General features: G+C 43.1%; 1 protein-coding gene across 2 annotated transcripts in view; it reads left to right on the forward strand.

Annotated features, from left to right (window-relative positions):
- LOC144826621 (uncharacterized) overlaps nucleotides 1-14,411 on the forward strand; it is a 280,323-nt gene that overhangs the window by 234,538 nt on the left and 31,374 nt on the right. For both annotated transcript variants that reach the window (XM_078685143.1, XM_078685144.1), the window contains exon 26: nucleotides 10,859-11,017. In XM_078685143.1, coding sequence (XP_078541269.1) covers nucleotides 10,859-11,017 — 159 coding nt within the window. The remainder of the gene's footprint in view (nucleotides 1-10,858; nucleotides 11,018-14,411) is intronic.

A 14,411-nucleotide genomic window follows, 5' to 3' on the forward strand; every position in this document is an offset into this window, starting at 1 on the left:
GTTTATGAGCGCCAAGAAACCGTTTGGTGACCGTGCGCGGTAAAAGTGATTTTAACATAACATAGGATTTGAGGCAACTATTGCACACAGAGCTTTTGAGTGGCAACATTGAAGCTGAGATTTAGGCACATGGTCCCATGTCAACTTTAACCCCTATATTTCCCTCAGGATAGAGCGCAACAAGCTGATGGGCCAAATATGTCTGTAACAAGACCAAGATTAAAGGAAAACATTCTTGTCTGTCCCTCAGGATGGGACCCAGGCTGTAGGAGCACCTCACATTTTGAAAGATACTTAATGGGCCAGAATGACGCAGTACCACCATACTCACAGTTTAGAATGTCTCCAAATTATCTCACCTCTTGGTTTCTGAAATATCCTTGGTTTAGTTCTGGCTAGCTAGCTATTAACCTGGCTGGCTCTTAAGAAGGACACCACTAAAACTTCCTCCACAGTGCTCTAGACAAGTAAGTGCCTGGTTTTTGTCCTTCTCTATTGGTAGTTTATTTCCACAGCAGAATAGGTCCAGTCTTGTCTGAAGGGTGCAGCAGCAATAAGGGTTTCTATGGTGGTTTAGGCCTTGTGCCATCAATTATGGGAAACTGCATCGCGGGGTGTACTAATGTTGGTCCGATGTCTCTTTCTGGCTGGTGCTGCAGAATATCTTCTAATGTCCAGATAAATATGATACGTTGGGCCTGGATGACCATTTCTTATAAAGTTCACTGGGGTGATGGCATGATACAAAGGGTGTCACATGCTCGGAAATCTATAATTCACAATCTGTGCTGGCCAAATCGTTCACCACCTTCCCACAGAAAACGAGGTGAGAAGGTCAGGCATCAGCTTGTTAAAAGCCTTGCCAAATGAGTTGTCTCTCCGTCACTGACCATCCCTTCACAGAGCTATAGCAGGAGGCCCCCAGGTAGCCTTCACGATGTATTACTGCAGCGTGACGGAATTCCCAAGCATAAGTAAGCTGTATGAGGGCAGATCTAGAGGACAGGCTCCTAAAATAAAATCAGTTCTGGTCAGTACTTTGTTCAGGAGCAGAGCCTACATGGCAGGAGGTTTGTTGGATTCTCTAAACCCTTCTACTTGACCTAAAAGCTTGCAGGGATAACTACCTGGGTCGCACATCCACAAAGGCAAAATGGAAGGAAGACTCCATCCTGCATTAGGTGTGTCCTCTGCTCATAGAGAACACCATCCATGAACCACGCTACCAAAACCTAGGACCTCATTATGATTTCGGTAAGGATCGCAAGCGACAGGCCGTTGGTTGCGGTCCGACTGACATCTGGTGCCGTGGTCTGACTGCCGCAGTATGATGTGGGTGGTCGGAGGCAGTGGGCATAGGGACCGACCGACACTTACGACAGGCTCAAGGAACCCGTCGGACCATCGATCAGAGCGTTATACCCTGCAATAGTGACGATGCCTGCTCAGGCACCGCCACAAGGATTACGATGTCCCTTTCCAACAAGAAAGGCTGTCGGAAACAGACTCTGTAACCCCTAGCATTGCCCCTGTCCCTTTGCATCCTCCGATATGAGGCCTGGGAGGCACCACATAGTGGTATGAATGTTTCAAAACATAATTTTTTCCACTGTGGCTTGTTGTGTAGCAAATTTACGGCTGCAACACAAGCTGCAATGGAAAAATGGATGTTTCCAACCGCCTCATGGGTGGTCGCGTCCTAATTTGTTGGATGGAACAATCAACTACTAGTCGGGCGGTTTCCATTCCGAAACGATGTCGGTCGGACGCGCATCCGATTGTGCATCGTAATAAGGCCCTAATGTAATGTACACCCTTAATTACATCACATGTCATTCACCACTCCACTTAGATTCTTTGGGAATTGAAAGGGCAGAGTTTTAGGGGCTTGGATGAACTCTATACAAGAGAGCGAGTAGACCTTCTCTCCAGGGCTAGAGGTAAAAAGGCTGCTACCAGCACTATAGAATCATGTACCACCGATGATTTAGCTTCCTCATAGTTGAGGAGTCTGTAATCACCCCCATACTGTGACTAGAAGACACTTTGGGTTCACACCCAGTCGGGCAGAGCCTTGGCTCTGCTGGAAGAGCAATAGAAACATGGTGCCTCCTTGGTGGGCTCGCAGATTGTCGAGTCAACTGAAGAAAAGCAATACAGCCGGTCTAAGAAACTGGACCAAAGGCAGGATGGCAGATCTTTCCTTGGTGTGCGAGGACTCTTATACCTACAGTTGCACAGATTAACAGTATGGAATTCTTGAGGTTCTGGTTGCACATATATCAAATGGAAATACAATGTTCCCTGATGCTCTCTCCCTGTGCAACCTCAACATTTCACTTGTACTTTCTTTTAATGGGGGGTTTTCTGCTTGTGCTTTTTTGCACAGTTGTAAAAATCATGAGCACAGAAAATGGTGATATCGAAATTACTAGGTTTAAATGAGGGCACAAACATATTATCATAAATAGTTACAAGTTGGCTTACTATATTTCTATAGTGGGACTATACTGGAACATCTGTACATCACTGGCCCTAGCATCTATCAGATCTGACATATGAAATGATATCTATGATCTAGTATCTATCAACGTCTTTTACCTAGAGCTATACTGTAAAGAGATGGAACATCCTGGTGGCCCGTTCCCGCCTAAATGTTTCCCACAAAAAGTAAAGGTAGCAGCTATTGACAAAGTTCTTTGGGAAATATCATAATTTACCATGGCTGGAATGCTAGGATCCATTCTAATAAAGGGGCTGCATTAGCTAAAGCTGATGATGGATTTAGCAAAAATCAAGAAATCCTGCACCATGCAGATCCATCCTCCTGAAAATCCACATACTGAATACTTCAACTCCACTATTCTAGATATGTGGCAGATGCCACAACCAGAACTATAATAATGTTGTAGCCAGCATGCCTCATGCCTATAACAGCTCAAGCAAGAATTACTACACCTCCTCTCACATCTGTTTGGTTATGAAGCAAATCTGCCTATTGATTTTTGCTTTAATTCGCCCCAAAATGCAGTCGTTTCTAACATCAACTACATCAGGCACTTGAAGTAACAATTGGACTACCCATTCCTGCTTGCTCAGGCCACCATCACCACCTGCACAAATGCAGGCATGACCATCATGTCATAGATTACAAACCATAACCTCAAAAGCAAGTTCAGAAACAAACCTTGGCATAACAAGAACAAAATGAAACAAGAAACTGATGACATCTGAGCTGCTTACCATGAACATCAAGGTGTGCAGTCTCTTTGTGCAAAAGTGTGTAGACACATTGAGAATCAAGGCACCTCTAGCTTTCCATTGGAAAGAATACAAAATATCCATTTGTATCTGTCATTGACTGAGCCCAAATGACCACTACTGAGCACCACCACAGCAACAGCAGAAGGCTGACAAGTTACAGACATATGGAGGATTTGTCCCTTTATTTAGTTCCACACAGCAAATTAGAGCACCATTTAACTCAGTATTATTCAGTAACCTTTATTACTGAAAGTATTCACTAGTGGGGCTCTCTAAGTACTCAATCAACCAATCAATGCTTTACTTTATTCAGCACACGAATAGCCATAGAAGATACAAATAATAAGCAGGCAACAATAAAATATCAATATCGATAAAACACACATAAAATACAAATACGAATTAGGCAAATCAGAAAACAACAGCCACCACGCTTAGCCTTGGTAACCGCCCAAACATAGGGGCTCATTAGGATGGCGGGCGGATTGCCCCCGCTAGGCTGGCGGAAGCCACCGCCAGCCTGGCGGGAGCAATTCGCCCGCCATCCTCACCTAAATGCCCGTCTGCCGCTTTTCCGCCCTGGTCGCCTTGCCACCGGGCGGAGAAGGTCTAACATGGTGGCAGTGTCTATTAGACACCGCCAGCCATATTAGGATGGGCCCGAACAGATGCCTTTCCGTAGGCATGCGGTCTTCACTTTGGGGGTCCCCTGCGGGCCCCCGTAGTGAAGGAGAGGTGGGGGGTGCCCACGGGAGGTACCTGTGGTACCCCCCTGCATTTGCATTAACAAAGTGGCAGGCACCGCGCGGTGCCTGCCGCTTTGTTAATGCAAATGCATTCGTGCATTTTTAGCATTGTGGCGGGCGGTGCTGAGAGCACCGCCCGCCACAATGCTAAAAATGCAGGATGCGCCCGCCACAGTGGCGGGCGCATCCTAATACCCCCCACGGGACCCACGCCCTTATGGCGGGCAGTCCCAATAACCGATAGGATGGCGGCCGGACTAAGTCCGCCCGCCATCCTAATGGTCCCCATAATGTCTGTGAGAGTCAGTGGTATCAATCCAAAAGTCAATACCCTCACAGTAAAAACAAATACACCATCTAACCATTTAAAAAGACACCCACAAAAAAACTATCGTTTTTATGGATCTCACTGCTGCTTTTAAGAAAGCAGAGACCTCATGGCCAACGTCATGGGTAACTAGAAGTTGAAGGTAAAACAGTGCATCAATTCATGGTTTTAAAATCGGGCTGCTACGTAATTTTTTATAAATTATAAAAAAGTGCAAAAGAACATTTAGTGCAACACAGTTTTCCCTGGGTGACTATCACAGGAGCTGGCGACCTCTGGAAAAAATAAAGATTGCACCCACTGTGACAATGGTATTGTGAGATACAATTCAGGATCCTCTGGTTCATGAAAGGTAAAATACATTTCAATTTCAAGTCTCTGAGAATGACAGAAATCCACAAACAATGACTTTACCTTCTTCGTATTAGATTTCCTCATAGTTAGAGGTGAATCAAATAAAGTTGGTACATTCAGCACTAGACAAGTTTTGTGTACACAAGTTAGCCAGGGGATGGAGAGACCCTTATCTAAATTCAAATAGTCCAGAATAATTTCCCTATTCACTTTTGCCTCAGTATTAGACCACACCAGTATTAGATCATACACTAACCCATAGTAAGAGTTGTTCAAGCTTAGACATGTCAGAGATATACCCAAGACTGAGCTCTGAGTGTAAAACAAAGGGAACTCATAGTGGGTAAATGCAAAATCCTCCTACAAATGTTTTCTTCTATCTCAAGGGAATCACTGTTCCCGTCACCCCAAACCCCCACCCCATAAAGTGCCATAGAAATTTACTGAGCATTCTAATGTTAAGAGTAGGGGAAACCAAGCCCCTTTCAGCACCCTGAAGTAGTTTAAATATAGCACCAGCTTCTCTGCTAAGCTTTAAACAAGAATTTCTAATATGTTTGTTCCAGGGCCCTGTGCTGATAAAAGTGACCCCCAGATAGTTAAAATCAATCATGCTTCCTAATGGGTTCCTCGTGGCCATTAGCTTAATCAGAGGTTTGTTACCTGGATCACAAGCCATAATGTGTAATATACCATAGTTTGAGACCAGGTTCAGTTCGCTCATCAAGGTTGGGAAAATTCCACCAACAGTCACTGGTCTCCTGGGGTCCGTGCATAAGCACTACGTCATCTGCATAGAGCAATGTTGGGACAATTGCACGTTTAATCTTCGGAATGTCTCTAGAGACTGTTTTCAGAGTAGAGCACAGGTTGTTACTGTAGACCACAAAGAGAAGTGAGCACCATCTCCACCCCTAAATCCAGCAACATCAACCAGAGTTTAGTTCTTTTGACGCAATCAAAGGGGGTTGACAAGATCATAAAAGTCAGGTGCAGTGGGCAGCGCTTAGCAATTTTGTATTTGCCGATAATCAAATTCAGATTTAGGCACTGTTCCACTGTACCGAAGCCTTCACAAAGCCCAATTGATAGGGGCACAAGATGTTATTGGAATTTGTCCAGGATTTAAACCGGCCCCCAGCAGGCAGCTTGAGGCAGACTAAATACCATGTCCGTGCCAGGGTCAGGAACCACAGGCGCTCAGTGAGGGCAAATTCTGTATTAGTGACCTCATAGCCCTCACCACCCTACGATCAATAGAAGTACTTTATTTATTTTTTTAAGTTTTATATAGCGCTGGATAGACCCAGAGGTATCAGAGCTCTTTACATGAGGATGAGCATTGTTTCAGAGCATAGTTACAAGTTACATAGTTACAAGTTACACAGTTTCAGAGCATAGTTACAAGTTGCTGGAGCGTTGACACGTGTGTTAAAACATATATGTAAGGGAAAAAGCAGGTAAGGGGAGAGATTCAGTGGAGAGGGGACAGGAGCAGGGGAGTTAGACAAAGAATGAAAGAGGGAAAGAGGTGGGTGGGGTTGAAAGAAACACAACGAGAGACGAGGACAAACATTGTCCAAAGTCCGGTGTGCTGTGATCCCAGTGGAAATGGTGTCATTCTCACACCTTCGCTGCCTGTGGCTCCTTTACGCTGTCGACTCTCTCAGAGGGGTTGCTGAGACTCCAGACCCTACTTTTTGTGGTGGGTGTAGGAGCTGAGCTACGCCCAGCAGTTTTCTTCTTCCCCATAATGGTTGATAAGATACAACTTTGGAAGACCAGGGAAAAGACACTGGCAGTAAATTAGATTTTTGACTGAGGAGAGGCAGAAACAAGCATTTACAATGCAATAGGTCTCCAATTTGCGAGAGTTTAAGCTATTGGCATTGTAAAGGACAACAACTTTTATTTATATGTTTTGATAATTAACACATAAATAAAAAGCATTATCATTTAAAATGCCAATAGCTCAAACTCTTGTAAATGCAAGACCTATTTAATTTCAAAGAAACAGCCGCCATTCTCCCGGACTGCTTGGAAAGTGAAAGCGTACATGGCGCGCTGAATGTTGCAGAAAAGCATGTTGTGCATGCAGTAGGTGAAACTCATTAAAGAAAATAGTGCTTACAGACTAAATAAGACATACTGTGTAACATACGAAGTAAAAGGGCCAGTCCTCATGGAAAGTTACAAATGAAGACAAGGTGGTACTAACAAGCTTATTAACGAATCAGAAACCAGCATTTTGGAAGGACAATGACACAAGCCAATGACAAATATGGGTGGAGAAGGGGCGGGGCTTTAAGTTCATACCTGATTACAGCATGTCTCTAGCAGAGAAGCGCATGCGCTGCCCAGTCTCGTCCTAAAAAAGGACTAACTAGCAAAACCGACACACACAAAGTTCAAAGTACCTTAACTGTAGGTCCAAGAGGGGTGGCCCAGCCCAGCCTCCTCTGGGTTGTGATGGGCATGTACGGGCCCGCCCTTGGCCCGGGCTTTGTCCGGGCATGTCTCACACTGTGGAATATAAAATCAACTTTCAAAGCTCCTGCCTGGGGCTCAATCAAATGCGACTGTCTTCCTGCCACTTTGGCTGCTGGATTTTGCAGACCTCCTATCCCCTGCAGTTATGTAGTAACTCCTGAGCAGTGGGAGACAAGATCTATTTTTAAAGCTCCTGCCCGGCCTTAATGAAATGCGTCTGTGTCTCCCTGCCGCTTTGCCTGCTAGACAGTGCTTCCTCTGAGCCCCCGCTGGTATGTAGTAACTCCAGCGCTGTGGGAGACAAAATCTTTTAAAGCTCCCGCCCGGGACATGATGAAATGCGCCTTCGTCTTCCTACCACTTTGCCTGCTGAATGATACCGTTTTTTATATAATACAGTAATTGATAATTGAGTGTATATAATTTTAATGTTGTACTGTTTATATTAATTATTTTGTTATTTTAAAAGATATTTTAATCATTGAATTGAAAGTTTTATTGAAATTTTGTGTGTAGAATGACTTTTTACATTTGTTTCAGTATTAATTTGAATTAAATAATTTGGTATTCATTAAAAAAAACATTTGTTTGTAGTTAGATAATTGCATGTTATTGTTAGTTTTTTCATTTTTTATTTTGTTTTATACATTTTGCATTACTTTCATACATATTATAGTATTCATTTTTATATTTCCTACAGTTTCATTTTGTTATTACATATTCACATAATTTTATTTAATTATTAGGATTTGTTTTATTATTTGTAACTCTACTGAAGTCCACCACTTTCCCTACTGTTGCTTAGACTGGAGTGTAAATAGTAAATCTCACTCTCCCGAAGTGCAACGCATTCCCTACTGTTGCTTAGACGCAATTGGCATTAGTAAATCTAACCCCTCTGAATTGCAGTGCTTTCGCTGCAGTTCCTTAAAATTGAAGTAGGACTAGCAAATCTGTCCCCTCTGATGTCCAACACTTTCCCTACTGTTGCTTAGATTGGAGTGGGAATAGTAAAAGTAACCCCTCCAAAGTCCAATGCTTTTCCGACTGTTACGTGGAGTAAATTTTTATTGATTGGTAATATTTATGTTTATTCTTAAATGTTTTATGTTTATAGTTTTTTAGTTGATCTTTGGTTTTCTTATTATTATTTTGAACATTTCTAAATGTATTAAAATGTTGTAAATGTTAAAAAATTATCTATAAATTTGTAGAATTTGAATACATGTATATATAAAACCTTAATGCATATATATAATTAAAAGAAAACTAATTCAATGTATTAAAGACAAATATATTACTTTTGAATAATAAACTACTTTAAATAGATTGTAGTAAAGTCAATAACTGCTTTAAAAATAATCTTTTCCCTATATTTAGTCGATATTCTGGTCAACTATATTTTTGACACAATATGTTTGTAGTTTAAATTATAAGTATAGGATATTAGTATGTTTGCAATAATATTTTGTTTTTTAATAATAATGTTTGCATTATTATGTCAGGGATCTGTTTTAATACATCTGCGGCTCCATTCCCAGAAACTTGTAACTTCTCTAAGGAAATGCAGCCAAGCATTCCTGAAAAGCCAGTTAATGTCCTTTTAAGCTCAAGAGAATGTCACAGAATGGCCAAACCATGGACTAATGGTACTCTGAAGACCCTGAAAATCAATTTGACCATATAATAAGGGTCGTAGTGAGGCTAATCACTCTGTTGTGCATGGCTTCCATAGAAAACCTTGATTGCTTACAGCAGATTCAAAATTTGGTAACTTACTGCTATGATGTGTCAACAGTTGATAATAATACTGTTATTATGTCATGAAGACCTTTCAGTGCTGGGCTGCTTGTCTGTTTTGACTGAAAGCCGAAAGCACAGCTGCAGAAGGGGGAGGAAGGCAGGGAAGGTGGTAAGGATTGGTTAAGGATGGCAGGTAAGGCATTTGTTTCACATGTGGGTCAGGGAGGAGAGGCCAAGTTATGTCCGACTCCCCCATTACCTCTCTATCCCTGCGCAGCAGATGAAACCAGGGGCCTATCATTTTAGGGGCCATACATAAAATAATAAAAAATATATGGATAAAAAGTGAATTACCTAGAAGTTTTTCAACCTGGCAGTCTAAGTGACATCATAATTCCTCAATCTGCGCTCTTGTTGTCTCAATGGTCTCACTCAGAACCCCTCTGTGAAAAAAAATTCACTGTTACCCTTCTATAACTCTGTATTGTTAACACTATTGTGGACTTTAGGTTTTTTAGAGAGAAAATGTATGACTCTCTTTATGGTCTCGAAACCATTAGAAAAGAGATTATATTGTATATTAAGACTATAAAAAGGAACGTGGCAATATAATGCCAGTTTATCAGATGTGTCGTGATAAGGCGTTTTCACTGACATGCTTTGGCCAGTGCACATGGGAGCTGGAAGGGTGTTGCTTGAAAGTCAGGGAGGGTTGTGGAGGGTGGTACTTTGAAGGGGTGGATGGGCCTGGCAGTTGAGCCCCACTGGCTTGTAATTGGCCCGTAGAGTAAAAAGAGGGAAAGAAACGTATATGCAATAGGATGTTGGAAACAAATCTAAATATTTCTAACTTAACAACTCATTTATGAAACAGAGCAGAGGTAGATGGAAGTTCATTTTTAGCTGGCTGATCTAAAACTGGCTAAGCCCAGTGTGGCATATGGGATGCATATTAGGACAGAGATTTACATTTCACAGGTTCTGGCAGTGGTTACATAGGACTGAACGTGAGAAGAGCTGTTTTTCTGTGAAACCATTGAATAGAACCATGGTAATGCAATAGATGTGGTTTATTAAACAAAGTCATAAAACCTTTTACAGCAGGAGATTCATAGGCAAATCCTGGTGTGAGGCTTACAGTATGGATGGGGCTGGGGAAAAACCAACTGAGAAAGGAAAATGTTATATTATGTTATTTTGCACAACTTTTCAAGTAGTCTGGTTTGAAGGACATACTGAAACTCAACAATAGAGAGGCTAGGGTACAGGCACAGAAAATCCACATCTTTGGAGCCTTCATGATGTTAAAAAGTTGTCTTTATATTCTAAGTGATGCTGGATTGGGTACTTCATGGTTCACTTGAGCTTACTGAAGGACCCTCAACCTCCACTCCAACTTCTTTCAAGAGAATAAACATATAACCATGTAGAATTGGATAGAATCTCTTTTCTGGGAGGGCTGTTTGTCAGAAATGTATTATGGGAAATTGTGTTTCTTGTTGGTAATAGGCTCTTTAAGCTCTGTACAATTCATTAAACTCTCTTTGCTTACCACAGTGGGACCAATTCAAGTACTCAAGCATACTAATATAATAATTTCCCTTTTAGGAGGGTCAATGACCAATGGGGAGATACAATCAGTCTAAAGTGAGCCAAGCTGAGGGGGATTGAGTGGAAGTACTTATAAAATAGTGATAACATGAGCGTACACCTGTTATAATCGAGATAGTTGGACAAACTTGAGGCCCTGACTTAAAGAGTGTAGATATGACTAGAGTTTAGTGAAACAGTTAGATGATAGAAACCTGTGTAAGGGGGATAAATGTAACAGAAATAATACAGTTGGTTGACCTCTGCAGACACCAGTGGCGACGCCTGCTCAATTCTATATAGCTTTACCACTGAAGTGACAACATGTCACATAATCTTGCAGAATGTGATGGAGGCCCTTGGATCTGAGGAGAAACAGCACACAGAGCTGGAGGCGGAAGCTCAGCGCCTGCGAGAGGAGCTGAGTAGAAAGCAAGGCCCAGAGGGAGGCGAGGCCGCAACGCAGGCACTCAGGACCGCGCTGGGCGAGAATATGGAAACGGTATGTCTGCTCAGAATACATTAGTGACCTCCTGAAGGATTCTGGGATTTCTAAACTTTATGGGGAGATTTAAATGGTAGCCCTTGTTTTCTGTTGAATGTTCAGTGTTTGTAGTATTCAGTAAAAATCTGATTTCTTGAAGAAACAAGAATCTTATCATCAATTTAATTCATGTGCCGATAGTGAAGTAGATGGAGATCGGACGGTGGTGTTTAGTTGGAGCTGCATTTCAAGGGGCAGTTTATGCCAAACACATTGTCATCTTCATATTCAATACCAAGTGCATGGATGTTGGATATTCAATTCTTTTAAGGTAAAGAAAGTGTGGGGGCATGGATGTAGGACGAAGTAGAAGGGAAGGACAAAAGTGAGGGAAGGTGTCAGGGCGAGACAAAGGGGATAATCATTTTGGAGGTATGGACGAGAGGTAGAAGAGAAGAATACAGAAAATAACACGGACGGATGAAAATTAAGAAAGAAGAAAGAGTTACATGAAGGGTGTGAAGAGGTGGAAAGGACAGAAAAGAAAGAAGAAGGAGAGAAGCAGTGAATGGTCATTGACAAGGAGGAGTCACCTAGATGCATAAATGGGTGGACAGGTCGATAGGTGGACAAATGGATTGACCGGCGGGGGCTTAGGCAGGCTGCTGGATGTATTTATTTGTTTTTATTTTAAGTGTTTTATATAGCACAAACAAGACATTTTGGGTGACAGAGTACTTTACAATATTAACTAATGTTGTTATGATACAACAGTAATGTCAAATCAAAATTGGTGTAGTTACATAAGCAAGAAAATGAAGCAGACAGGAACATGTAGGGACTCGTGAATACTTGGTGTGAGGAGGCGTGATAAAATAGAGCGCTAGATAGGCATGTAGACATTTTGAATGAGGCGAGGGAGGTATGACCTCAATGTGGGAGAGATCTGTTGGAAAGTTGGATTTTTACTTCATTCTTGAAGATGGAAGTGGATGAGTTGCTCCTGACCTCCAGAGGATTGTAGGGGCAATAATGGAAAAGGATTGATTGTAGGTTTCCTTTTTGTTGCTTAAGTAAGAGGGAGCTTGTGCTTCTAGAGGATCTGTTTCCCCCAGGTAGGGTCAATTTCTGGGACAGGTAAGAAGGGGTATTGTGGTCTAGAGCTTTGTGGGTCATGTAGGCAATTTTAAGATGGATCCTAGCCTCATAGGGTAGCCATTTTAGTTATTGCAGGTCGGGGTGATATGATCTCTTTTTTTGGAACCAGTGATGAGCCTTGAAGCCGTGTACAAGGTAGCTTTCAGCAGTGCAAGTTTGTTTTTCGGAAGGCCCACTATTGTGGCACTATCATAGTCTAGTTTGGATAGCACAAGTGCAGTGGATGAATGCATCTTTAGGAAAAGCGGACAGGAAAAGCGGATAGACTACCGAGGACATAAAGATTGTGCTGGATAAATGACTGTTTAGCACGTAAGCATGTGTCGGCAGGATAAAAAAGTTAAGTCCTTAATTATACATGTTATAGGCAAGACAAACATTCTAGGGCCCCTTTGTTCCAGGTATTTGCCTATCAAGTAAGCCACAAGATGTTTCCGATCGGGGCCAACAAAGAAGAGGACAACCAACGCCACCGTAGATCCCCTAAGACACTGTTATATGTGAATACTACATTTTCCTTGTGCAAGTTACACGTTTATAGATTATGTAACGATGGTAGTGCTGGTGATGTAGCACAAAAACTTTGTTTGTTGTATTATTATTGACTTCAGAACCAGATTAGGACAAAGGAAATTAGACTTTGAACTGCAACCTTTGCAAGTGCTCAGCTATTAGTGATGAAGATCAATACAAAATGGTCAGGCGATTTAGTTGATGCTTCCTAAGTTAAATTTGCCCGGCGTTAAACGCCTCTAATACCATACGAAGTTATCCAAATAAAGAGGCAGGCGCTGGAGACAGGAAACACGTTTTATTCCGACGGAGCAGAACACGTCAGATCGGACAACAAGGTATCGTCTCGAGGTGCTCTCTCTGCCTCTCTGAGGCCTGGTCTTTTATACCCTGGTTTCAGACATGTGAACGCTCTTTATTACAACAAAGACATTGTGAAGTATGAGGATGACATCCCCGGCACCCCCCCAGTTCCGGCCCATTCCAACATATGACAACAGTAGAGGCCCTTATCCCTCATACAATAGGAGGGGGCTATCACGCAGCTGAGTGTTCTGCCGATTCCTTTGGAATGTGTGCGCCTGATCGAATCTCATGGGGTGGGGAGGTCATGATCAATAGTAGCTCCGTTGAAGAGGGGCGAGTGCATACAGTAGTGGGCAATAAACTGTATCCTCAGGCTGAGGGATGACCAGCGGTTCGTGCAGACAATCAGGCTCAGAGGTCGGGGTCATCAAAGGAGGGGTATTCATGGAAGGAAAGGAGGTGTTGGTCAGGCGCGGGGTGTGATTCTCAGAGACAGAGTCATGCGGGAGGGGAGGGCTTATGACTTGTGCATGTGAGAGCGGGGGCAGTCAGGGTGCGTGGGGGATGCTTACAGGGTCAGGGAAGTGCGCCAACGATCGATCGTGAACAGGGAGACCATGATACCTAGAATGGCTGTCGTGTATGTTCATACGTGAGTCTGCAAGATGGCGCAGATGATGTTCAGTACATGAACTAAAATTCCACAGTCCTCCCTTTTAACATGTCTCGCCAGCTTGTCAGTTCGGATTGATCCCCATGAGACCACGGACCTCTATCTCGTAGAGGGGACTCATGTGCTCAGTTTTAAAGTCCAGAGTCTTAGGGCACATACAGTTGGAAATGAGTGAACACAGAGGTGGCAAACATTGAATACCCAAGCAACACCCACACAGTATCATGATTGGTATCAATATAAACGTAAACAATCTCCATCCCCAGTCCTTCAAAGTGTCCCAGAACCAGTCTCCAAGCGACCATCCTTCCTGCTCCTGGTGAACCTCTGTGGACAGTCTGTGAACGTGTTCGATTGCCTTGTAGACTGAAGGCGAGTTATCTGGCACGTAGGTGCAACAGCTGGAGCCGATGATGCGGCATGCACCTCCACGGTCTGCCAGAACCACATCTAGAACAAGGCGGTTTTGAAGAGCCACCAGGCGGACTGCCTGAAGCTCAGCCGTGTTGTTAGCAAGGATGCCAGCCGTGATGTTAATGGTTGTTTCCACTGCCTGAGTCAGGTGTCGGATAGCGCGGCTATTTGCCATTGGGCCCCACAGAGGAACAAGTCCCTTCGCCGCATCCAGGAACTGTGCTCCGGTGGAGTCGGCTTGTCCAATGTCTCCGGCGCGCTTTTGCCGGTGATGGTAGGCTGGAGCCACATACGTGGGAGGAAGGATGAAGGCGATGTAGCACGTACCCATCCAGCCTTTCGGGAGCC

Source organism: Lissotriton helveticus, chromosome 3_2 (genome assembly GCF_964261635.1).
Source record: "Lissotriton helveticus chromosome 3_2, aLisHel1.1, whole genome shotgun sequence".
In the NCBI taxonomy this organism is placed as follows: Eukaryota; Metazoa; Chordata; class Amphibia; order Caudata; family Salamandridae; genus Lissotriton; species Lissotriton helveticus.